The sequence below is a fragment of the Neodiprion virginianus genome, chromosome 5, assembly GCF_021901495.1.
Source record: "Neodiprion virginianus isolate iyNeoVirg1 chromosome 5, iyNeoVirg1.1, whole genome shotgun sequence".
Taxonomy (NCBI): Eukaryota; Metazoa; Arthropoda; class Insecta; order Hymenoptera; family Diprionidae; genus Neodiprion; species Neodiprion virginianus.
The window spans coordinates 30318511-30343643 of record NC_060881.1 but is presented as its reverse complement, the minus strand read 5'-3'; the positions used below and the strand labels follow the sequence as shown (position 1 = coordinate 30343643).

Genomic DNA, 25133 nt, shown 5'->3' with positions numbered 1-25133 from the left:
TCGAAATCTTTGATTTATTTTTTATTCCCTGTATATTCCCTCCATAAATTATCGTCGCCGATTATCGCCACAAAACATAGCGCCACCTGTGCTGTTGGCCAACCGAGCGTGTATAAATAACGTGAAAGACTTGAAGAAATTTGTGAAAAAAAAAACCCTAGATGCGAAAAATGGGGGAAAAAAAAAATTCCAAATCACAGAGTAATCATTGACAACGGCGCAGCAGCAGCAACAGCAGGTGTATATAACCAAGGTAAGGCAAACCGAAAGAACCCCCCCCCCCCCCTCCATATATTTTGACATGGAGTATACTTTGTATATACACGAGCGTATGTATACTTATAAATGTATGTATATATACGCGTGAGTGCGCACACAACGCTATGTATGCGTGTAATATACTCTTACATGCCCCGTGGTGTTTATATACCTATATATATGTATAAGGTATACCCATTTACCTCCTTCCACGTGTAAATACATAGTGCCGATGTACATACATATACCCCCGGTATACCATGTTCAAGGTGGATACATGCGTTGGCCCCGAGTGTATATGGCTCTCCCTGTATCTACGTACCCTAGGTATATACGTCGGATCGTGGTACGTACGTGTATGGATGTGGCGTACATGTATTATGCTTAGCGCGGTGTTTGTGTCTGCGTACTTGGTTGAAACGACTGGCGGGGAGCTGGTTGCATGGGATGAATGGGCTGGGGGGTGACGGGGGAATTGGAGGAAGAGATGGAAAAGGGGGAAGAAGAGGTGGAGGCGGAGGTGGAGGCTACAGTGTGAGGAGGTAGCGATGGGTACGAAACAGCGTGTGATAAACAATTTCCGATTAAAACAACTCGGAAAAAATTATAAATTATACAATGCGCTACGACTCTCTTTTATTTTTTTATCCACTCCACTCTATTTTCAAGGTGTAGAACACACGTGGGTGGTGTAGCGACAAAATTTAACTCTTCTTGTTTCATGCAATTCTGTAGAATCACCTACTTGACACACTGGGGTCGTTTGTACCCCAATGACAAAAATCGTTATGAAACATCAACTATTAAATATTTTCAATTGACTTTTTTTGGAAGATCTTAAAAGGTTACTTTTTTGAAACTGTATAGGTTGAATATCAAAATATCAAAATGCCGGATGGCGCCACAGAACCGATGTTTCTAGATTCAGGTACTTTAAATTAATGAAGAAAAGGCGTGGAGTTTCTTTGTACCCCAGGGTGTGAAACAAGGGTTAAATTTCAGAGTCACTTTTTTATTCCACTACTTTCATTTCATTATAATTGATTATAATCTGCGGTTCCGCAGCGAAAAAATAAGTTTCCACAAGTTACGATGAACTTTTCATAAAAGTATCATAACTCATCTTCAAATTAATTCTCTATTCTCTATGTTTTTCAACACGTGTGATATCATTATTCTTCAAAATTTTCATTCATTCATTCATCTTTTTACTTTATATACACGATCGTAGTACGTATGAAGAATTTGAAAACATTCGCAGCTACTTTTGCCAAAATTTTAACAACTATTACTTTCATCGATTCAACAGTAAAGTCATTTTAACTTATAAACATTTAATAGAACAAAGAATATATATCGAAAGAAAAAATTACTTGAATATCTACAGAGAGAATCGTAACAACGAATAAAAAATACGATATCGCGAATCTGTTACGAACTAACAGAAGTAACATAAGACGTATAATATAATACGATGGGAAGATAATTTTTTTAAACGCAAAGCGTGAACAAATTACGAAAAATAATGATAATAATAATAATAATAATAACAATAATGGACAAACTAAAGCAAAAAATTAACGTTTCTTTCAAATTCACAGTTTCATCCCTTGTCTTGCACGTGTATTTTTTTTACGCCATGGGGGCTTGTAGCCATCAGTTAATCCAGCAGGGGCTGCTTGTTGCTAAGGGAGACCCCCAGAAAACTCTTCGCACACAGGGAACAACATTTATATATGTATATATTTATATGTATGTGTGTGTGTGTGCGTGCACGTATGTATGTGTACACTATATAATACACTGTATACATACACCCAAGTCGCACGCGCGCCAATATATATTACGATATATATAATGTAGATATACTGTAGAATACATACGTGTATATGTGTATATAGATAAACATGTATTGGCGTTTACGTGCAAGTGCGTATGTATATGAATTCATGTTCGCGCATACAAACAAAACCACTCCGAGCCTCCCTCGTTCGCATGAGAGACAGACACGAACGAGTTAGGTGGTGCGATGCCCACATACATGTGTACGTGTACATATATGCACGGTAATGTATATGGATAGGTATACAGTGTTATACACACGCGTTGCTAAACAGTGAAAATGTCGATAAAGGAAAAACCACAGGGCTAGCTAGGGTATAGGCCAAAACTAAACTATCCTAGCTCTTTATCCCGTAGCATAGTGTTTTTGAATTTCCCGGGGAAAAATTTGAACTAATGCGTTCGTGAAACTATCGCGTGGTAGAAGGGAATAAAATTTTGAATCTCGTTCAAGTTTTGATGAACAAAAATTGTAGGGAATTGTAACATTGACGAATAATCGAGCTGATGCATCTTTGTGTAGGTGGTGTTCATGGATATTGCGAGTCGCATTTTAATACAGAGAAGAAGAAAAAAAGAAGATCGATGAATGTACGGCGTTAAAGTATTATCGCAGTTTCCCACTCACAGAGCGTTTGCGGTTGAATGAGAAGAAAAAGAAAACTAACGTAAGAAAGAAAATAAAGAAGGAATGAATGAATCAATCGAAAAAAAGAAATTGGCGATCAAAACTGTATCAATATAACTAGCAACAGGCTGTTGATACTTTGCCAGCCTCTCCTCACCGTTTCTGCTGCTTCTTGTCACTTAAATCTTTCACGGCTGATATATTTCAAAAGAAACAAATGTTATTCGTGAAAATAATCGAACAAAAGTTCCACGCTCGGCGAGTGTTGAAAAAAACAAAAAAAAAAAAAAAAAAGAATATTAGGAGAAGGAGAAAAGGTGCACAGCTGTGAAGATCGGGGGTTGCTGAATTTAACGTGGGATTTAGTACAGAATCCTCTTTTTACACACCCTGTCAACGCGTATAAGGATGTTTATGTCAATAAACTGTAAATCAACCTGCAATACGCAGAAAGAGTACAAGTTTTTATACTTCTCAACATCCTAACCGAGTTTTTGGATGTAAATTAGGTTTATAATACAAAAAAGCTTACATTCGATGATGAATGATCTTCGAATCGACATTTTAACTACAGCAAAAATATGATTATAAAATTTGCTCTCAACAGGTTGTGTCGTAAAGAATAAATAAATAATAAACAAATGTATGCACTCGTGAATGAACGGGGAGAAGTTGCGAATGAGGGCGGGGGGGGGGATTTTCGACGAACGAAAAACGTGAGGGAATTTCACGGACCAGCTTCGGAAAGTAAGAGAGCAAGAAAAAAAGAGAGAGAGAGTAAAGGGGGGGAGGAAAAACGGTGGATGAATGTGGATACTTTCTTCGCGAGGAAGGCAATCAGATTTTATGATGTGAATCAATCTTGGCTCTTTCAAACCTTAACCTTACCCAACTTGGCGAAAGGAAACGAAACGAAAAACCTGGAGTCGAACCTGAACCTAACATAACTTGGATCTCATCTCCCGGGGCACGTCTGCAAGTATCCTTGTTTATTGGTTCGTTTCTTTTCTCCCCCTCGCTCTCCGCGGCTCTTCATTTTTACTTATTTGTTTGTCAAATTTGTTGTGTTGTTTTTTTTTTTTCTTCCTTCTTCTTTTTATCGTCATAACTTTTCTCTTCCCCAACCTCCCAGTCGGCAGGAAACTTTTCAACGTCGAATTATACTTGTTTTTCATCTCATTCTGCAACGGCTATATTTAACGCGGTACGAATCGTTGACTCCTTTATTTTCTTACATGTTTAGATAATACCAAAACTTTTCCCATCTCTTTCCTCTCTTTCCTCTCTCTCTCTCTCTCTCTCTCTCTCTTTGCTTTTCTCTCAAGTGTGAAGCAGAGCTTTCGAGATGCGAAGAAAAAAACCTCGGGTCTCTTGAAACGTTTTTCTTTTTTAAATTATTACCATCATTCTTATCAGTCCTTTTCTTTATTGTCTCCCTATTCGGACCAATTTATCGTCAATTTCATTCGAATGAAAAAACTGCGTCAACTGCAATGAAATTAATATCTATCTCTCCTTTACAATTGATATGGCAAATCGATTCACCGTATTAATTGACTAATTGATCGGAATGTACGTGTAATAATTACACCCGGAAAGTTATCCGCACAACAATTAGAAATAAACGATTTTAACGGTGTACACAATTCAAGCAACACATGGTATATTTGTCCATAGTCCTTTTTATAGTTCAATATCACTTTTAAATTGTTTCACGCACGGGGATTCCCCGATTATTTTAACGCTCCGCTTCGTCCGCTCATTCCTGCCACTCTCCGTCACTCTCTCGCTGTTTTTTTCTCACTCTTATACAAAGTATATTTTCTACGCAAGCGATTCCCCTTTGATAATGCCATTTAAGATAGGGAGCTCTTGGAGGAAGAGGAGAAGGATGAAAGTTTGCGGGGGAGAATTACGAGATATCTTTTACTCCCCGAGCCAGCCAACTCATAGGAGGCATTCAGCCAGGCGACCCTGCAGCAGTAGCAAGCAGTGAATCCCAGAGAGTTGTAGGAGGTAGTAGCTTCGCGACGGCGGCGTCAAGACTTTGACCGAGTTTTCATCCAACTACTAACAAACTGTAAACTCAGAATCCAGAACCCCGACCTGTGGCATCGTCTTGCCCGATGTTTTTTATTTTTTTTTTTTTTTTGCAAATTTTTTTATTCTGTTTTGAATTTTGTTTCGATTCAACGCGAGCATTGACATATTATCCACGAGTATCCTTAGGCTTTTTATCGCCGTTCCCGCAATCAGCTTAAATCTCAGATATTTCCCTCCTTTTAATAAGCGTTACGTAAGAAGTACGAAAATTCAACCTTTAGTTGCGGCTACTGAATTCGAAAAATCGTAAAGAGGACGTCGACCTGATTTCAACGATACCCATGAACACGTCATTTCGTTTCAAGAGTCCTAAAGTGCAACGGTGGATATCCGTCGTGCGCTCAAGAATGCGCAGCAATTAGCGCTGCGCCGTTTGACTTTAAACCGCAATATCTTGCGATCGGGTGTGTCGAAAAATACGTTGTGACGTATCGTTTTACTCGGCCCTGAATACTCTTCGCGTATTCAACGCCGAAATGATCTTTGTTGTTGAATTGTAAATTGGAAAAATTATAATAGCAGAGAAACATGACTTCGTCCGCGCTTCCTCGCCCTGAACCTAACGTGACTGAGTGTGTTTCAACGACATTGTCAAACTCTGTCTGACAGTTTGCCGACTCTTGTTCGTGCCCTAAATATGGACTGCTTATCACGTGTTACTTATCGTTTCCTGGAATTTATCGTACACACGTTTCTGCGTGGAATGTATACGGTGGGCTATATAGTCAGTTAATACATTCTCAAATCACTACCAAAGTTCAAGTGTGTTATATAAATATTATGAACGTACCGCGAAAATAAATATTGCAGAATTAATTACAAGTATGTAATATATATATATAATCGGTACGATAACCTTTACTGTCGCAAGCAAAATTTCGATTAACAAAAAAAATTTAAATACAAAGTTGGGAAATGAGCTTGTACAAGGAAAACTGAAAGAAGTAACTATTAAGATCGGACTTTAACATCGATAAGATTAACGGTATAACAAAAACCCGCACGTATGTATATAGTACCGAAAAAGTTTCGCTCCGGGTAAACTGAATCGTACCCTTTCACCCAGAAAAAGTTGATCCAAGGTCGGAGCCTCATTTCTCATTCGTATACGTGCGTATATATATATATATATATATATATATATACATACGATCCCAAGTTTTGGCGCGAGTTTCAAACTTTTACTTCCTACTTTTGTCTCTGTTAATGATGCAAGAAAAAAGTTTGCCAACTTCCTTTTCTTCTGGTTAATTTCAGTTTTATTTTTCCTTCCTTTCTTTTATACCTACACCTATCCGCGCGTAAAGTTGGCGGAAGGAAGGTCATGTTTTGTCATCGATTACCTTATATCATTGTCTGCATTTAACATGTAAGGGAAATGGCTGGTGTACGTGTATAATGTGCGTTACATACGTGTATGCTTGAAATTCAAACGGACCTCGTATCGCGATTGTTAATTTCGATATTCCTGTATAACAAGTGTTGCAGAAAAACTGCATGTCGGGAAATTGAATATCGTCAACGTTTGTTCGCACGAATCAACGTTAGGTTTTAACGGTCAATGTTATACGTAGGAAATAATTGATAAAAAAATTAACAAAGATTTAAGTTTGGAAATATTAGAAAGGAAAAAAAAAAAAAAAAAACAAAGAAAATAATGACGTTTTCTTCTTGTACGACCAACTCTTACACAATAGCTATGCGATATTGAAATCGACGACACGAAACTTTTCACCTGTCGCCGATCTAACATAAATCAACATATTCATCGGGTCACAGTTCTTGACCTCGGTGAAAAAAATGTGATTCATGCGAAGCGAAGGAAAAAACAGGTGAAGTTTACATAGTGTGCGAGAGGCACGCAAGCGCGTAAATTTTTCCCATTACGCACGTACCGCACATATTTTATATGACGATAACTAGAAATGCGATAAATATTTCAAACGAACCGAAACCCGTGGTGGGAATTATGAGAAAAATGGTTTTCTTCCACGAAATTTAACCGACTTTCAAAAATCGAGGATTCTCAATTTTTCTTTCTTTGTTTATTTCGGCGAAAAATACTTTATCGCCCCTTTCTCTTTGTTGCACAAAGCAAAAAATAAAATAAAATACCGCGCTTCGCAACGCCGTCGGATAACGACGATGCGTACTGTCGTACTTTCTATCGATAATGATGATTAGTCGATTGTCCAACAAAAATGGAGACTACAACGACGACGATAACAATGAAGTAATATCGTTTTACAATAAGATAAACTTACATTTTGTAATGGTGCTGCATGTGATGATTATGTCCAAGGTGTAAGTCGGCATGCTGGTGTTGCTGCTGCTGCTGCTGTTGTTGTTGTTGTTGTTGTTGTTGTTGTTGTTGTTGTTGTTGCTGCTGTTGCTGTTGGACCTGCTGATGTTGGTGCTGTTGTTGCATGGGTTGGTGATGAGTCTGTTGGGGTGGATCTAAACTCGATGCTCCCAAAAGGGTAGCACTTTCCCGGAAGAGTGTTGCAACCTGCATTTTTCCTTCCCTTCTTTATCACTCTATATCTTCTCCTCTCCTTTATCTATACCACTTATTCGTGGTCTTCGACCACTCACTGGCGGTCACTTGTTAATTGGAAAAGAGACCACATCAATACCCCTCTAATTTATTCCTATACGGGGGTATTTGTTCCAGGGTTTTGGATTTATCGCCCCAAAAGGCTAGAGTTTTATTATATTCATGATTGAACAGATCTCCCGACACCGCTTCACTTATTTTTTTTTTTTTTACGTTATATCTTTTATTTTTTCTTTCGTTACAATTTACCCGTTTATTATCGATTCTTCGATATATGGTACTCTTGACATCCACCAAACACCGATTTATATTCCACCACTTATTTATCAATATTACCTATTACATTAATCGTACAAGTTACGTTTTAATGGAAATTAACTTCCAACCTCCTTTAAAAACTGACACAGTTTATTGTTGTATATGTAATACCGTTTAACATTTATTAATCCCTGTCTCCCTTCCTAAGTATATAAACTTGACGAAACAGAGAAACACACTGAGAATTAAACTCGATGTGAATATCAAGTGTTACCCAATCCTCGACACCACCGTGCAGCAGAGTACCTCTACCTACTACGGTTATATTTTCACACCACTCAAGGTTCAGCTGTTGTATTGTGCAGCGCACGAGCTCCGTAAAAAACTTCCAGATATCAGTGAGGAGTAATAACTTTTGTAGATTTTTTTTTAACGCAACCAAACTCACTCGCTCTCTCACTCTCTCCCTCTCTCTCTCTCTCTCTCTCTCTCTCTCTCTCTCTCTCTCTCTCTCTCTCACTGTATAGGTATGTTTGTTGCACCGCAGCTTATCGCTAGGTAGACTAAAGACAGTAGTCACAGAAGATATACCTCCTATTTTTGCGCGCAACAAACTTTCCGTACGCACACACAGGCAGACGCATACCAGCCATAAACGTTGTTATAAACCTTTCTTATCACGAACTGTATGCACACAATAACGCTGCGGCGAACTCGTAGATGGTCAACGTGTGAGCTTGTGTGAATGTAGTTTCCTCGTGCATACAGGTTTTGCGTGCGCGTGTGTGATTTTTTTTTCTCCTACTTTTTCGTTTTTTCCGATATTTTTTTTTTTTTTATCTCACCGCTTCTTTCTTTGTTCCTTTGCTTCTTATTACTCGGAGAAACGTAAGCGCTCGGTAGATGTATACTCTCTGCCTTTCTGTTTTTTTTTCCTTATATATATATATATATATATATATATACATATATATATATATATATTTACTTCGTGTTTTTCTTTTCTTTTTTTTTTTTTTTAAATATTTTTTCTCGTTCTACCGTGGAAGAAAAAGCGCGTCCTTCTCAAGAGCTGGCAATGTGCAACTCTATGAGGTATGTATACGTGTAATACCTCAAACTTCTTGGTACCGCGGCGATGTATCTTGTTGTTCGAAAACGACGAGGGGGATCTCAAGAAGTTTTCTTCTGCCGAGGTAACTGGACAAGATAACCTCGTCACAACGCCTACAAGATCTGCGAGACCGTGTTCCGCACCAGCAGCACTACAACCAACACGAACACCACCACTAACGTCTTACACAAACTATAGTTATAGAACGAGTACAACACCACCTTCTTTCCTCTGTACATGTTCAGCACCAGCAGCAGAGCTCATACCCTCCAACGTCCATACACACATACAATGAGTGTACGTGGTAACGTATATGTACACAATATATACGTACACGCACGGAGAGAAAAACACCGACACGAATATGTATACGTATATATACGAATTTTGTATATATAGAACGGTGAATCCTCTACATAATCCAAACCCCGAACAACTCGAAGTGAGCACCCGAGAAGTAATAGCGAAATCCGCACGGTATTATCTTATATAAATAATTTTCGGTAAGTCAATGACGGTGTACACCGTTTGTGTAAGGTGTTGTTGGAGATGAAGAAAAAAGAAAAAAAAACGAAATGAAAATTTTAAGGTAACCGAGAACAGGAAAAAAAAAAGAAAACGAAAAAAAATTTAAATGAAAAAAAAAACAATGGAAACAATTATTTTGTCACATGAACAACATCACTTTTCCCCATCTCGCGCGAACCGTCGGTCGTGACTGTGTAATTAAACTTGCGTAGAAGAATAATTGAAATACGGTATTTAATAAAGAAAGTAAAATGAATTAACAACAATAATAACAACAACAACAACAACAATAACAACCAACAATGATATCCAGCGTAGTATTTAACACACCGCGTAGCGAGGTATATTTAATTTATAACTATATAATAATACACGGGTTAAACTTGTTCTTGGCAACCATGTTCGCTTTTACCACGAGTGCAAATGTGCGCTGTGCCTGCCCCGTCGCTGGTGTTCACAGAGACCTTCTCTCTTACTGAGGACGGTGCTGGCGCGGTGTGCGTTTGTGTCGGTCGGTGACTGGTGTGACGGTGATGGCGGCGGCGATGGTGTGGTGGTGGTGGAGGAGGAGGAGGAGGCGGCGGAGAGGATCGTGTAGCAGCTAGCTTTACGGTCGCGTCGGGAGCGCAGCGTCGTCGTGTAGGTTCACGGCCTCTGAGTGTGTGCGCGTCGCTGCGCGCGCAGCCACTCCGAGCGAGCGAGCGAGAGAGAGAGAGAGACAGAGACAGACCTCCCAACATAGAGAGAGGTTCTCCTATCCGATCCTCCCTGCCGCGGCTGGCTCGCTGGCTCGCTGGCTGGCCGTAAAGCGCAAACCGTTTCCTCCTACCGCGGTTTGCCGGCAGGCAGAGGCAACTCGGCTCAGCTCAGCTCAGCTCAGCTCGGCTTCTCGCTTCGCGATCGCGAGCCAACAACCAGAGCCAGCCTATGCGCAGCGGTTGTGCACGCTACTACTTCAACTCGGTCGCCTGCGGCCTGCCCGGCGCACAACCGGTGAGTATCCTCGTCGTCGTGGTCGTGGTCGTCGTCATCGTCGTCGACGTCGACGTTCCCGCCGCCGGTTCCATCGTCGCAGCCGCGGTCGCTAACATTCCCCACCCATCCACTCAACCCACCCCCCCCCCCTCCGCGCTGTCTCTCTCTCTCTCACACCCCCTTCCCTCCGTCGTCAAAACTTCCACGGGGAAAAATCAATAGAATACAAGAAAGACTAGGAGACCCGTCCCTCCCCCCCCCCCCTCCTGCCCTTCCCTCACCGACCCTCACCTACCACCCCTGACGTCCCAATCCCCGTTTCGCGTTTGCCAACGGTTCGTTCGGCTCTGTGTGCGCCATTGCGCGCGGCCAGCTACGACGTGTACGTGCATACAAACCGCTGCGCCGCGCAAACCTGCTGCTTGCTGCTGCTGCTACTGCTGCCGCCGCCGCTGCCAGCGGCCTCCGCTTCTTTGCATAGGGTGGGAAGTACGGAGAGCTCTTCTCTTCCTCTTTTCGCGCCGGTTTCCTCCCTCGTTTTTCTCTCTTCCTCATCAGCGCGGCTTACACTCTGTCGCATCTAGTACCTCTCTATTCTGTTGTACGTATACGTACACGCGCTGCCCACGCTCTGTCTCTCTTTCTCTCCCCCCTCCTCCGCCCGTCATTCTCGTCTCTCTCTCTCTTTCTCTCTCTCTCTCTCTCTCTCATCGCTTTTCCTTCGTGAACACGCGCGCACACACTTACACACTCATCATCCATCCAACCCAATATTTGTGAACCCGCGTGTGAACCTTACTTACGTTCATTTTCCGAGCACCTCTATGCGTATATGCACGGTTCGCTCTTATCCGTATTTCTTCATTTGCACTCTTCTCTTCTAGATCATCGGTCTCTGTTTTATCTATATCTCTGTCTCTCTTTCTGAACGAGGGAGAAGCCTTCGTTTCTCTCTCGGAGATCGGTTGTTTTACATCTCTTATTTTCAACCAATAAATAACCACCGCTGTTTAGGTATGCCTGTACTACTACACTTGATATTCGAATGAATGGGGAGGAAGAATGAAGGTGCCTGAAACCAATCGACGGGTCAATCAACGAATCAATGAACTTGCCGCAGAGACAGCTGGTTACCAAGATATGAGAAAAAAAACTTAAAATTTCCGAGCGAAAGAAAAGATACAGGATGATTAGAAAACGAGACAAAAAATCTTTGCTATTGTTTCTTTTTTTATTCTTACTAAAATATTGCTAAAACTGTGTTCATTAAATTAACAACTATTAAAAGACAAAACGTATAAGAAATGATACGAAATTTATGCAATTCAATGGCCATCATCTGCTACGCAATTTCTATAAATAATTCTATGAGTAGGTTTAGGTATAATATGAATGATGTGAATGGAAATAAAAGATTTTTTATAAATTTTGCAAATAAAGTCTTTCAGTGTGATACGACCCATAATAATCGTTAAGGCTGTTCCTGAGTCCAATTGCACTACGTACGAAGGTCGAGAGATACCACGGGCAGACGACAAAATTGCGGTTCACCGATTTTCCTGGATCTTGTACATAAGAATCAAGTCTGGATATCCTGGGCCTGAGGATGGAGATGTACACATGCGTAATATACGTACACATGTATAATATATATACATACATATATGTACACGCATTTTATCTGCCTACGTGCGGATACTGGTATAATAACAGCACATGAATGTATTTTTTTCCTGTATAGAAACAGAGAACTCTATATCACTTCATCGTACAGAGGATGTTGTAGAATGTTGATAAAGCGAACTAATTTCCGGATGAAAGAGTATAACGTATACGGGAATATGTTCATATCCTCTCCTGATTTTGATAACCTAATCTCTAGGGTGATGATATAATTACAGAGCTTGAACGTGTATCAGAAACATTCCACGAAATATTTTGCACATTATTTTTTTCTGAATAATTTATATGCATGTAGCTGATGTGATTTTTTACTGTTGCGTGGGAAATGGAAGATATTATTTTTAAAAAAAATTTTAACGACCTAGCGCAGCTGCGAATTTTGAATGATAAGAAAAAAAAAAAAAACAATCAAACAACAAATCAGGAAAAAAAATATATCGATGAAGAGACAGTCCTGCACTCGAGACAATCCGCATCGGAGTAGAGCAGCGCTCGAACTAACCAGAGGCACAAGAATTACTCTTGAGGGTTGCCCCGCGCCTCGTTCCCTCGACAAAACTCTGTCAACAACTTTCAATTTATGCCGAAAGTTGTTACGAGGAAACTTTGTGAACCACCTGACCTACGGGTCATCAAACCTATTACTTATAGTTCAAGGCTTCTTCTCCATTCGTTTTCTTCTCGTTTTTTCTTTTTTTCTTCTTCTTTTCACACCTCTCATTTCATTGATCAGTTCTGTTGTCAATTATCTTCTCTGTTATTTTTTTTCTTCGCGTTTCAAGCACACGATACCACTTTAAAATCACCAAATTTTCCATATATATCGTTGATTATAATTTGTGGGGAAAAAAAATTTCCGTTCCGCATCTGTATGGGTATGCGTTACTGAAACTTGAGTAATGTTCATTTCTATTAAACGAATTTCGTTTAAAATAACTAATTCACTCCTGCTCGATTATATTATTTTCTATCCATGGATGACCAGCTACAGGAAATATTGTCATTTCACTTTCGAAACTCTCAATTATAGCACATTTCGCCTTGATTCTATAATCCATTCGGAACTGCCATGGCTTCCGCCAAAAACATTCAAATTCTTTGGCAAGTCGTAAATTGTTTTATCGGGTTAGTTTCAACTGTCGCCATCTGTTGGTCGCTTGGTAACTTTACGTATATACACCTCAGAATAATGTTTCCATCAGTGGTTTTCATCGAGAATTTGCCCCACTGGATAAATAGATATCGATTAGTCTCCTCGACATCGAATTTTCAAAAAAATTTCACTGAATTCAATCTATTATAATACTTAATATACACTTTAACATGCGGTTGAAAATCTCTGTCCCTGAATCGCGGAAGTAAAACTATCTAGAACAATAACTCTAACAAAAATTTGCAGTCTGAAATTTTTCATGCTATCAACAGTTTCCACAAAATTTGTAAAGAATTACAGATATAGGTTGAATCGTATGTTCCAGAACGAAACTATCGTCCGGACGTCGAGCGATGAATATGATTCGAGTCTATTCGTCAAGAGTAAAGATGATCCTCTTGTAGAATGGGAATCGGTTCAGTGTTACACGATGTCTAACAAACGATCAATCGGCGAGTCCGGTATCCTAGAAGATCATTGTCTTTACACAAAAAAGCCATTTTTCAAAGCAGAAAGAACCACGTCGTCCGATGGTTCTTGGCCAAAGTCCAAGGGCGAGACCGGTAAAGATGTTATGGTAAAAGTTGAGGAGACCGATTACGGAGGGTTGTACTATGACTTCGATGACTCGAGCGAAAAAACCGGCGTTGCTTTCCTGAACCGCGACCACGATTACTATTCAATCGAAAGCAGCAACAGCTGCAAGGAGGAACAACCATCTGCCGAGCAGAGTTTCTCCAGTTCATCGAGCACGAACGACGACAAATCGGTTATCATTCGTAATCTTGAAAACTGGCTCCACGCATCCTCCGAAAATCAAAACGCCTTTGACGGTCCCATAATTGCCACAAACGCTGGCCAGGATAAGGGAAAGAATTTATCTAACACCCGCGATGACTTTCCTCGGAGTAGCTACACTGGCCGGAATCAAGGCCAAGAGTCCTTGGAGCAGAATCTCTTCACTTACGGAACCAAGCCGTATCCTTCGGTCCGGCAAAGATACCCGGAGACCCGGAGCAAAAGGGGAGAGAAATATTCATCCGCAGATGTATCGAAAGTGAAATCTATCCAGGATAAAAAAGCGAACAGTGTTTCCCAATTCCCAGAGGTCGGAAGTGGCAATCACAACTCTCTGAAGGAACAGTCTTCGCACAATAGTCGCAGGATGACGCGAAGCCTCATTAAGAGTATCGAGAACGTATTTGGGTCTGAAAACGCACGCAATCAAGTCGGCAAGTTCGTTTGGGGACGGATCAGCATGGCCTGGTGGCCCGGTAAGATATCACTGACCATTTCGTCCGTTGGACGGATGGTGTCTTTTACATGGAATAAAAGTTTAACCGCTCCTATCACATCGAATTTCACGAAATAGAGGGCCTGCAGACTTCTTCATGGGTTTCTCGAAAATTTCATAGATGTCAAGAGGTTTCAGTGAAATTCCAATAAATCAGTTTCTTAGGTACCCTGTACCCTTCACGGTTGTCCATAAAATTATTAAAAATTTTACCCGCAATCGGATTCATTTCACGGTATAACGATGCGTGGAAGTTCACGGATTTCACTGAAATTTCATGGATATTTCTTCCAGAATTTACTTCTAGCTTCGCTCATTTCACTGGGACTTTGTAGAACATTGTATTACAGAATGCCAGGTACTTTTGAACACTGCAGCATTACGGAGGTGTACGACTTCTGCGTTTTAAATAAACATTATTTTATGGAGATATTTTGAATTATTATTTAAACCAATACAATCGGTTTTTTGTTACCTTCTGCGCTTTTATCTTTCAAGATAACTTGCATCACGTTTCGTATTCTTGACCTTTTCTAGCAATAGTGGTTGCCGCTGAGGATGTTGGGATTGAACCAAAGGTGGATAAAGTTTGTGTTTATTGGATAGGCGAGGATCTAATTTCGCTGGTAACATAATTGTTGGATTACATACAGACGATATAAAATTCTGTGATTCCTAATGCGAGTCACACATTGAACGTAAATTTTATTTCCCGTTACAGTTAAACGAGAAAACTCAAGTTGAACCATTTTCAAGTAGTTTAGATAGTAGACTGCTCAGACATCTCGAAGACGAAAGAGTACCAAGAGATAGGAAGAAGGCCTGTTTCGTAACTTTGAAGGTAAAATTTTTTAACAGGCATTCGAGTATCATTTTGCCGAGTTAAATCAAAATTTTGTGGTTCTCCGTACGATTTATTTTTTTGCTCTTAGCTTTTCTCGAAACGTTTGAACATCCCTTTGATCAAACCTCACGTAGCCTGGGCCCAAAAGCATCTGATGGGAAAAAACCACCGTGAGTACTATATTTCCATATAAACTAACATCTGGTTAACTAAAACGCAGGTGTGATACTTCTACCATATTTTATAGTGAATGATGTAATATGCAGTCCACTTCCAAAATATATACAACAACGGCTGGCCCAGTTAAAGCAGGAAAATACTAAGGCAAAGGCAAAGATTGAACGCAGTAAAGAAGAAGCACGTGAGTTTGGTCAGACGTCGAGGACGTCCACTCGATCGATATAATCAAACCTTCGTTTATTTCAGGTTCACCAAAATCGCCCAACGACTCGAGTTCTTTAAGCAGCGAAAATCGGGACAGCTTGGACAAGAAGCTCAAGGATAATGGTCCTTCTTTTCTTTGACATTATTCACACCATCTTTTATTTTTCTTCTCACTCTGCAATCCATGTAAAAAGTATCAATCCTCTTTGCTTAAACCCTCTGATTTGCTAAATCTTCTCTCACTTTCTTTTCTGATCTAATACGCGTTGTTTAGAATTTTTACGTTCTTATCTGTTTCCAAACCACCTTTTTGCTTCGCCTAACACTTCAATTCTTCAATGCAGGATCACGATCCAGTAAATTTCCCAAATACTTGGTCCGAAAATCGGCAAAGGAATTGCTTTCCAGTTCTGCAGAAGATCTCGTACTGCCACTGATGGATCAAAAACCGGGAGTTATCGTGTGGGGAAAAATCAGTGGGCATAGCTGGTGGCCTGGTAGGTTTTCAAATCGAACGATTCGGTACTCCACAACCTCGGATAGAACTTGATTAATAATTTATCGTTATATCTTTACCGGCAGCGATGATCATTCATCATCACGACTGTGGAACAAAGGAACCCAACTTTGGCTGCCAATGGATCCTCTGGTACGGGGATTATCAGTTATCCCAGGTAATTGGGTAGTAAATTATTTTAAAAGTACTATCAAGAAGAGATACATATAAAAACTTGAACATTCCTTTATCCAAATTTCCAGGTTCACTATGAGAATGTAATGAAATTCGACGAGGGAATAAAGAAAATGCAGAGCTACGTAACTCAGTGTAAAAGACAAGTATACACGAACGCTGTTCTCAACGCCTGCAAGGTATGCTTCAGAGTTTCAGCCCGTCTACACCGTTCTACATAAAATATTCAACACTATTTTACACGCAATTACTACTGACATGCATGACTGAGAAGTTTCTGATTCTTACTCAGGATTATTGTGCTCGGCTCAATTACGATACCAGCAAATGGACGATGGACGATGTCTTAGCTTGGGTGTCAAGTTTGAGTACCACTTCGAAAATGCCAATAATTTCCAGGCCAAATGACGAGTCTTCAGAATCAAGATATTCGTCTCACATTGTGGAAAAACTTAATGAGATGAAAGCAAATCAGGGTGTTGCAGCTGAACGTGAAAGCCAAATTGAAAACTGCGGTAAAGCAAAGATCTCGTTTAGAGTTGATAAAAATTTAGCAGCATTTTAAAATAGAAATAATGTAACATCTAACTTATCGTTAGTCACGTTTTAGATGCTTTGAAAGCCGTATTTGCTGGGCTTTGTGACACTCTGGAAGTTCTGTGCATTATTTGTCTAAAAATTCACTGCAAAAATTTACAAGAACATCCGTTTTTCAACTGCGTTCTTTGCACAGCTTGCTTGGTCAGTTATTAACGATTATTAATATCATTGATGATACTTTGTTTCACATGTACTGTAAACAAAAATTTATACAGAATTTTCATTACAGGAAGAATTCAAGGCAGCTATATTCGCTTACGGGGATGATGGAAAATGCGTGAGTACAATGAACGAATGTTCTCTAAAATATTAATAAAACGGATTGTAAATTTTATTGTTCTTAACAATTTTTAGTTCTACTGCACTTTGTGCGCCGGTTCGGACACAATCGTCATGTGTGACAGTTACGATTGTCCTCGGTAAGTGAGGTACCTAACATTATTCGATTGGTGATGAGCTGAACAAATATTTCATACATACTTTCAGAGTTTATTGCACCGCTTGTCTTAAGTATCTGATAGCTCCAGCGAGCTATGATGAAATTCTGCTCAAGGATCCATGGCTCTGTTTTTTATGTGACGACTCTTACAAACAAGAGAAAAGTCGAATATTCAAACCACGAGCAGACTGGAAGAAAAGGATGGGTCAACTATTTCACAAAAACATTGACACAAGTTGGAATAAAGTATGGGATAATAGTAGAGAGAGAAAATCAATACGTGTACTGTCACTCTTTGATGGAATCAGTACAGGTAATTGAGCTCATATTTTACGAAAATGAGCTACCAAATCAGAAATAAAATATCTGTTGTTGCATGTTGGATATTAAATTTTCAGGACTGCTAGTGCTAGAAAATCTGGGCATAATAGTGGAAGATTATTACGCTGCAGAAATCGACGCCGATGCGCAAACCGTCAGCATGGCACATTTTGGGGACAAAATATACCAGCTTGGTGATGTCAGGAGTATAACGCAGGACGTTATAGACTCGATTGCACCCATCGATTTACTCATCGGCGGTTCACCATGCAATGACTTAAGCGTAGCAAATCCAAACCGATTGGGTTTAAACGGTGAGTTGCATTTCACATACTTTCATCACGCTTCTGTCTGATGAAGGTTTTTTCGTATTTAAAAATACAGGTACCTTGAAGCTGCGAAATTTCGACTTTGCATGCATTTTCTAGATCCGAATGGAACTGGAGTACTCTTTTTCGAGTACTGTCGAATAAAGAACCTCGTCACTGAAGCAAACGGAGGTCACCACTTGTTTTGGCTTTTTGAAAATGTTGCTTCAATGCAGAGCCGATACAGAATTGCAATTAATCAGTAAGATTGGTGAACTTTTGAATTTTGTACTCAAACCAACAGCTTTTAGAGCTGGAAGATCGAGGTAACAATGATGTTTTTTTTTTCAAAGGTCCCTCAATTGTGAACCATACCTCATAGATGCCGCAGATTTTTCACCCCAACATCGGCCAAGATTGTTTTGGAGCAATCTTCCAATAGGGGTAAATTTTCCGCCTCCAGACCCCTCTCAAAATCTGCAAAGCGTTTTGACACCAAATTGCAACCGCCATGCTTTGGTAAAAAAGATACAGACAGTCACGACGAAAGTAAATTCTTTGAAACAAGGTAAGTAATAATGAAACTGATATTGTCCATCATGCAGCATTTTCTTCAAGTTTCCACTAATTATTTAGATTTTTACACATTTTAATCAATGTATCTAGGTGTATCACTTTTGAAACCAGTTTTGATGAACGGAGCGCCTGATTCTTTGTGGATAACAGAATTGGAGCTAATTTTTGGCTTTCCAAGGCATTTCACTGACGTTAAAAACCTTTCTGCTACAAAACGGCAAAAATTGATCGGTCAATCATGGAGTGTGCAAACGATCACTGCAATTTTACGACCTCTCTGCTATTTCTTTTTATTAAAAACGCCAGAGTAAACCTTATTGACTTCCGATAAACGTACTGATATCTCTACGTTTGTCGATTTTACATTGACGCGATAAAAAAAAATGAACGAACTTTGAAAACCGGTCATGAAAATATCTTCTATACTTTATTCTAAATAATTTAGAAATATTTTACATCTAATCGTCAGAGGAACCTTTAATCTCTAAATATAAGTCATATCTAACGATAGATATACGAAAAGTGCAATGGTAATTGTTGTCTTGTTTTTACGCATGCTCAAAACACTATATGAATGATAACCGCCCTGTTATTTTATTAATATAAACAGTCTATTCGTTATTTATCAAATAAAACATGTAAACCATACTTCTTTAATCCAATAAGCGAATTTCAAACAAAAAATATATCGTCAAATCGAACCCATTGTGCCCTCCCCCCCCCCCCCCCATGTTGCACATAATTCTTGTTGTTGTTTTTTTTTCCCCCTCGATTCAGTATCTATGTACATAGTGACGCCTCATTCGGAAAAATCTGCGATTAGTGTCTCTGCTCGTTGGTAAATTGACCCCCTCACTCACGTAAGGCGCATTACGATGACCCAAACCTCCGATCAATTTTACCGGTAACGGAATGCAACCGACGAAGGCATTTACGGATTGTAACTCGCTGATAGAGAGCGGAGTGTTGACATATGCCTTTCCGGTCTTCACGTCGACGCCCCGCACGATTCCTGTAACGGAATCACGGAATTCTGAGTAATAGTTTCATGGGCAAAAAATGGAATCTAAGAAATAAAAACGAGAAAACAGGAAATCTTACCGAATCCGTAACACGTCGATAACGGCGCTCTCGGCAAAGTTTTCGGATAAACTTCCTCCGCAGCACGAGCCTCCTCAGAATTCTCTTGGGTCTCATCGATCCCGCATAAGGCGACGATGTTTCCGTTCATTGTTGCCAGAATATGGGAAGCCGGAACTACCGGGCGCATCAACGATATCGTTAAACCTGACAACGGTACCCTGCGAAACATCGATAACATATGAGTAACAATGAAAATATAGCCTCGAATTTTCGCAAAAAAAAAAAAAAAAATTGGTAGGGGTACAAATATAGAAGGATTAAAAAATTGATGGGCCGCAATATCGAGTTTTTAAAGAACCGGAAACTTGATTTATAGAATCTTGAAATATTGAAAATCGAAGTATGGTGGAGAACATAGAATGCCAAACTACAGAATCGTCAGAATTCCTCTCGATAATATAAAATTGTATACAGATTCTCGATTTTGCCGTTCTACATGTTTTGACCTCTCTATATGCTGTCTTTCTGTACTTCGATTTGCAATATTTTAAATTTTCTATACTTGGACTTTCCACATTTTTAAATTTTACGACTAAGACTATCGCATCTATGAAAATTCGATATTCTGGTTCTTTTATCGATAGGCAATTCTAGTTTTTTACCCCTACTCAAAAATATTACTGATTTACTCACGAGTAGGGAACTGCATCGTTGATTCGCAACGACTGAGTGAATCTGAAACAGTGTGAAATTAATCGAGAAATAATTTCACAACTTGTAAAAGAAGCAACAGACTCACAAAAACTTTTCTCCGAGCTCGTCGTACTTCAGAATTTTACTGAGATACGATAGCAGTGTGAGATCGCGCTGTTGGCGCGGTCCGATTTCCCACAAATCTCCGAATTTTCCTTTCGATTCGGCGAGCGTCGGCACCACGTGTAAATCGTGATCGCAAGCCTTATCCCAGAGTGAATATTCGTCCTCACGACCGGCTAAACGATCTGGTGAAAGAATCGGGATCTGCGAAATAAATTCATCAATCGTGCAAAGTCGGACTCATTTACACGATAATTCATACCGAAAGATAGAAGAAATTTTTAATAAATTATCCAAGAATTATAAATACCTGCTCATTGATCACTTTACTGCTCAACGGGCGCAAGAAGTTGTTTTGCGGTCTATGGCTACCTATTTGCACGACTGTTGAAGGGTGAATTAGTTTGATAATGTAGACTATGATGTCCCATCCGACACCGGTACAAAATCCCATCGTGTTAATGACGACTGTGCTGTTCTGTAATCTCGTCGATTCGTTCAGGTATTCTACCAATTTTTTTGCCGCATTTACGTAGCGTGGAATGCATCGGGTCACGTCAACTTCGCCGATAAAAAGCTGGTAAAATGGGGTTTTCAGGTGGGTGTAATTCGGCCCGATTAAAGGCCGGTCGATCAAGCTCAAAGAAATGCATCCAGACGGCGTGAATTCCGGTTGACCAGGATCGAAATCTACGACGACGATTTCCTTGCGGGTGGGCAACAAACCGTTTATGAAATATCGCAGAGTCGTCGACTTCCCGACGCTCTTGCCGCCAGCAATCAATATTCGTTGATAATCGTTCGGATTCTGGTTCACAAGTCGTTTCAATACATTCGAATCGCGATAACTGTCTTTTTGTAACTGCTTTCCCTGCAGATTGTCGTACTGAAATACCGCTTGCAATAATTTTTCCGCCTTTCTTGGATGCAAGTTGTGATAATTTGTCGTATCTTCGACCTTTGGGAACAGTTTGAACTGGTAATAAGTGTCCAAAAATTTCGTCAGAGTGTTTTCCAAATTTTCCAAAACCACAACCGCTTGTCCGCCGGGAAAATCGTTCAGTTTCTTTGCGAGATTTTCCGCTATGTCGATGTTGATTCCTTCCGTTCTCAACAAATTGCAAATGCTTTCTGTGCTCGTATTCGCATTGATCTTGTCGCAGACAGTCTCTATGCTCACCAAACTCACCCCTCTCGGGGAATAAATTTCGGCGGGCACGACGGTTTCGCTTTTACTAAAAACAAATCCGTATATTTCTACCTTGCCGATCAAGACTTTGACGCGCAATTTTCCGTTGAAGTAAAATTTACAAGACGGACTCATTATGGCTATAACCTTATTTTGAAGACTGTAAAATTTTGGCTTTATTTTTGACGGGGTTTCCAATGTTATTTCCGAATCCTGAAACGGCAGTTCTGCCCTGAAATCGTTTTTGCTCGGAGTCGAGGAAGAGTTAGGATGTGATTTGTCCCCACTCGAAACAAGCGATACGTCCGAATCATACTCCTTGATATCTACGGCTGTATTTACAAACAGATTCGCAACGTCGTCGATATCTTCGTTAACACCTCCATCAATTGATTCAGTATCCATTGTAGCATTCTCCATGATCGTGGGTTTGCTATTGGAATTTATTAAGTTTGTGCTCAAATTCGAATCTTCCGCGTCAGAAAAAAAGCTGCAACCAAAATCATCCCGCGAATTTGACGCCGTAAAATCTGTGCTTACATATGTAACTGATGAATTAAATATTGACAAGTTTGACATGTTTAATGGAACTCCATTTATTACCGTTGGATCTCCAAATCTCTTTCTTCTTTCCAAAATCGTTAGTGAATCATTTATGGCGTAACGATTCCTATTCGTCAAATTATCGTTCATATAAGCATTATCACGATCAGTATTCTCCGTAAGATGTAAATTGTCAGTCGGAAATATTAGCAATTTTTCAGATTTCGAGACATTCTGTCGCAAACGCTTTGAACGTGCCTTTTCTTTTTTCAATATATGATCTGATTGAGGAGTTTCTTCTTTTTCAACTTTTTGCTTTTTTTTGTGTACTTTTTGTTTCTTTGTTGTCTCGCAGCTGTCTTCGCTGGGACGTTTTTTACGTTTTTCTGATTTTAATTTTTTGTTAAATATTTCGTCAACATCTTTCGTCGAAACTTCAGTTGAATACTCATCGTCTACGACGGTAATTGTTTGTGGTGGTTTTGAAATAACGGCGCGTTTTCTTGTAAGACAATCAATCACTTGCTTTTGTTTTTTGGAACGGGCCTTCGATATTTCACCTATTTTATTGGTCAGCAATTTTCTGAAATCAAATAAAAGAATTAAAAATCAAACGAGTCAGTATCGAAAATTCATTGGCAGCAACTCGGATCGCATGTCGTTACGCGAATAAATGTAAAAAAAAGTCAATGAAATAGAAAATCGGGATGATGTACAGACGTACTATGCGCTGAGAATGCGGTTAACCTCAAAACTAGGCGTTGAAAATTCATTGCCACTCACCTGACACGATTTTTGAATTTTCGGTCATAGCCGTTTGTCGTCATACTGAAATATACCACCCGTTACGGATTTTTGTTAGTCACGTTCTTGTTTCAAATAGTATTTTCACTCATTGTGCAAAATAATAGCGCGCAAGAAACGATCATCCTGGGACTTCAAAATATCCACGCCGCACACGTGCGTTTGGCAGCTTTGACCATAGATTAATAAAGACCCAGATGCGGCACTCTCCGAACATTTCGAGGCCCGCTTCGGTCACTGTTCGAACTGAATGAAAGTGGAAAACGGGTTGTCGGGAAAAAAGTTCGCTGCTTACCGTCACAATCTTTATTAACAGATTTTAGTCAGTTTTCATCATCGTTTTTGCCACAGCTTCAGTTTCGCTGATACTAGACAAGAGTTTTCATCGAAGCAGCTTAGCAGAAGGACAAATAACGGATTACATATCAAAAATAAACATATTTCCTGCTCTGCTAGTTTGATAAAAAATAGTCCACAGTTCCATCCTTCAACTACTTGGAATTTATCATACATGATTGCCACATTCTGCAACTGGGCTTTGTCAACTTTTCTAGCCGACACAGTTACCACCGCTTTGCTCAATGCACTCCCGAAATGTTTGTTCTTTCTGGTGAATGAATGACTTTGTTGTCTCAAAGCACAGGATGATTTACTATCCAGTTTCCATGTGGCCAAGGAAATTGGAAAGGCAACAAGCTTCCTGACCTAAATAAATAAACACATCAATTAAGAACAGTAAAATTAAGCAACGATTAGTAGAAGTATAAAACTTTGAATCTCTATGGTCATCAAAATCTACTAACCTTTTTCCAGTCACTCGGTGATTTGAGGAAATTTCGTACTTGGTAAGATTCGTCATTTCTTTCATGGGATGACGAATGGTCATTCAATCTCAATTAGAGCACCTCTGTCGTACAATTCTCATGCTCAGGTTAATTCATATATTGCCTAAAAATTATATACGTATGTTAGTAGATTTTCTTGGACATGCTATTGAGTTATCGTTACCTAATAAGTTTCTAAACGAGCATCAGTAATTTGAGATAAACATCACTAGACTAAAAATAGAATTCGAATCTGAAATTGGGTTCAAAAATATTATAGACAAAACAGGACGGAGTGACACCTACCAAAAGGGGGACAACCAGCTAACGAATTCCACCAGTAATATTTTCAGCGGGAAATATCAGCTGCGACTTTCCCCTAACCTAAGTTACCAATGAGTAATAAAAAGAAATAAAAGCAATAAACAGATTTTCTCGGGCATCAGTTCAGCCACAGAGTGTCCAATGTATCCCATACAAGTTATCAGTACCAAAAATTGATCGAAATGAATCCTTCAACGAAGACCTTTGCAATCAGCATGTTCACCACGATTCGGGTGAAGAAGGTTCACTTTTAACGTCACATAGCTCACTGTTAGCTACAAACAAGGGGTCGATTTCCTCAGAGGGAGGAAGTGGTTCGACTTTCACTCCAGGCATTTGGATGTCTGTTGTGGAAAACGGTTCGCTTTCATCAATGAACAGTGGTTCGACTTTCAAAATCAGCAGTTCAGGCTCGACAGCGATTTCCATCTTTTCCTCATCTTCAGACTTATGGGGTTCTTTCTTTTTTCTACCGCCTTTCCGACGCTCGTACGGCCCCATCTTAGTTTGTTGGAGAACCCTTCGCGCCGTAGACTTGGCGACACCAATTTCTTCAGCGATGTGAGAGATGGGTTTGCTCGGGTCTTCGACGACTTTGAGACAGATGTCCAGCTTCACTTCATCCTTTAGTCGCTTCAATGGCTGGATCACTTTTACTAATTTTCCATTGAGGTTACCCGTCTCGCGAAATTTTTTTATCACGTTTCTCACCGTTGTCGAAGACGGTATCGGCCTGCTAGGATACGTTGCCGCAAAATGATCCGTAATGCTCCTGTAGCTCAATCCCTGCTCACGCTGCAACACCATCTGTATTTTTTCGGCTAACGAGTACACGTAATTCGGCATTTTTATTCTTTCATTGATATGTCAAAACGTCAACGTGTGGATCAACAATTATCGAGATAACTTTTGTGTCCGGAAGAATTCACGATACTGCCCTTATCCGAGTACCGACTACATCTGGAGATAACCGGTCCAACGTCGGTCTAACAAC

General features: G+C 39.9%; 3 protein-coding genes across 6 annotated transcripts in view; 1 reads left to right on the top strand and 2 right to left on the bottom strand.

Annotated features, from left to right (window-relative positions):
• Nucleotides 1–9844, bottom strand: part of LOC124304306 (uncharacterized) — a 21621-nt gene extending 11777 nt beyond the window's left edge. The window contains exons 1-2 of one of the 2 annotated variants that reach the window (XM_046762323.1): nt 8238–9844; nt 7096–7862 (exon numbers count right to left, since the gene is read on the bottom strand). In XM_046762323.1, the coding sequence (XP_046618279.1) occupies nt 7096–7346 (251 nt within the window). In that variant the 5' untranslated portion in view covers nt 7347–7862; nt 8238–9844. The remainder of the gene's footprint in view (nt 1–7095; nt 7863–8237) is intronic. The other variant, XM_046762324.1, reaches the window with a different exon arrangement.
• Nucleotides 1–18867, top strand: part of LOC124304305 (DNA (cytosine-5)-methyltransferase 3B-like) — a 25914-nt gene extending 7047 nt beyond the window's left edge. The window contains exons 1-19 of one of the 2 annotated variants that reach the window (XM_046762320.1): nt 10107–10281; nt 13425–14373; nt 14931–15019; nt 15115–15234; nt 15326–15407; nt 15485–15598; nt 15664–15744; nt 15966–16118; nt 16204–16295; nt 16381–16491; nt 16605–16827; nt 16923–17053; nt 17142–17189; nt 17267–17331; nt 17399–17664; nt 17750–17986; nt 18101–18242; nt 18334–18548; nt 18647–18867. In XM_046762320.1, the coding sequence (XP_046618276.1) occupies nt 10216–10281; nt 13425–14373; nt 14931–15019; nt 15115–15234; nt 15326–15407; nt 15485–15598; nt 15664–15744; nt 15966–16118; nt 16204–16295; nt 16381–16491; nt 16605–16827; nt 16923–17053; nt 17142–17189; nt 17267–17331; nt 17399–17664; nt 17750–17986; nt 18101–18242; nt 18334–18548; nt 18647–18867 (3405 nt within the window). In that variant the 5' untranslated portion in view covers nt 10107–10215. Of the gene's footprint in view, nt 1–10106; nt 10282–13424; nt 14374–14930; nt 15020–15114; nt 15235–15325; nt 15408–15484; nt 15599–15663; nt 15745–15965; nt 16119–16203; nt 16296–16380; nt 16492–16604; nt 16828–16922; nt 17054–17141; nt 17190–17266; nt 17332–17398; nt 17665–17749; nt 17987–18100; nt 18243–18333; nt 18549–18646 lie in introns of those variants that run through there. The other variant, XM_046762321.1, reaches the window with a different exon arrangement.
• On the bottom strand, nt 17222–25133 carry LOC124304307 (polynucleotide 5'-hydroxyl-kinase NOL9). 2 transcript variants are annotated; one of them, XM_046762325.1, is made up of 8 exons: nt 24122–25133; nt 23795–23939; nt 22971–23696; nt 20766–22770; nt 20439–20659; nt 20333–20374; nt 19658–19857; nt 17222–19568 (listed from the first exon to the last, which is right to left on the bottom strand). In XM_046762325.1, the coding sequence occupies exons 3-8, from the start codon at nt 23012–23014 to the stop codon at nt 19330–19332; spliced, it is 2751 nt and encodes a 916-aa protein (XP_046618281.1). In that variant the 5' UTR covers nt 23015–23696; nt 23795–23939; nt 24122–25133; the 3' UTR covers nt 17222–19329. The 2 variants fall into 2 exon arrangements, with proteins under 2 accessions (XP_046618281.1, XP_046618282.1); XM_046762326.1 differs by lacking the exon at nt 24122–25133 and adding an exon at nt 24000–24092.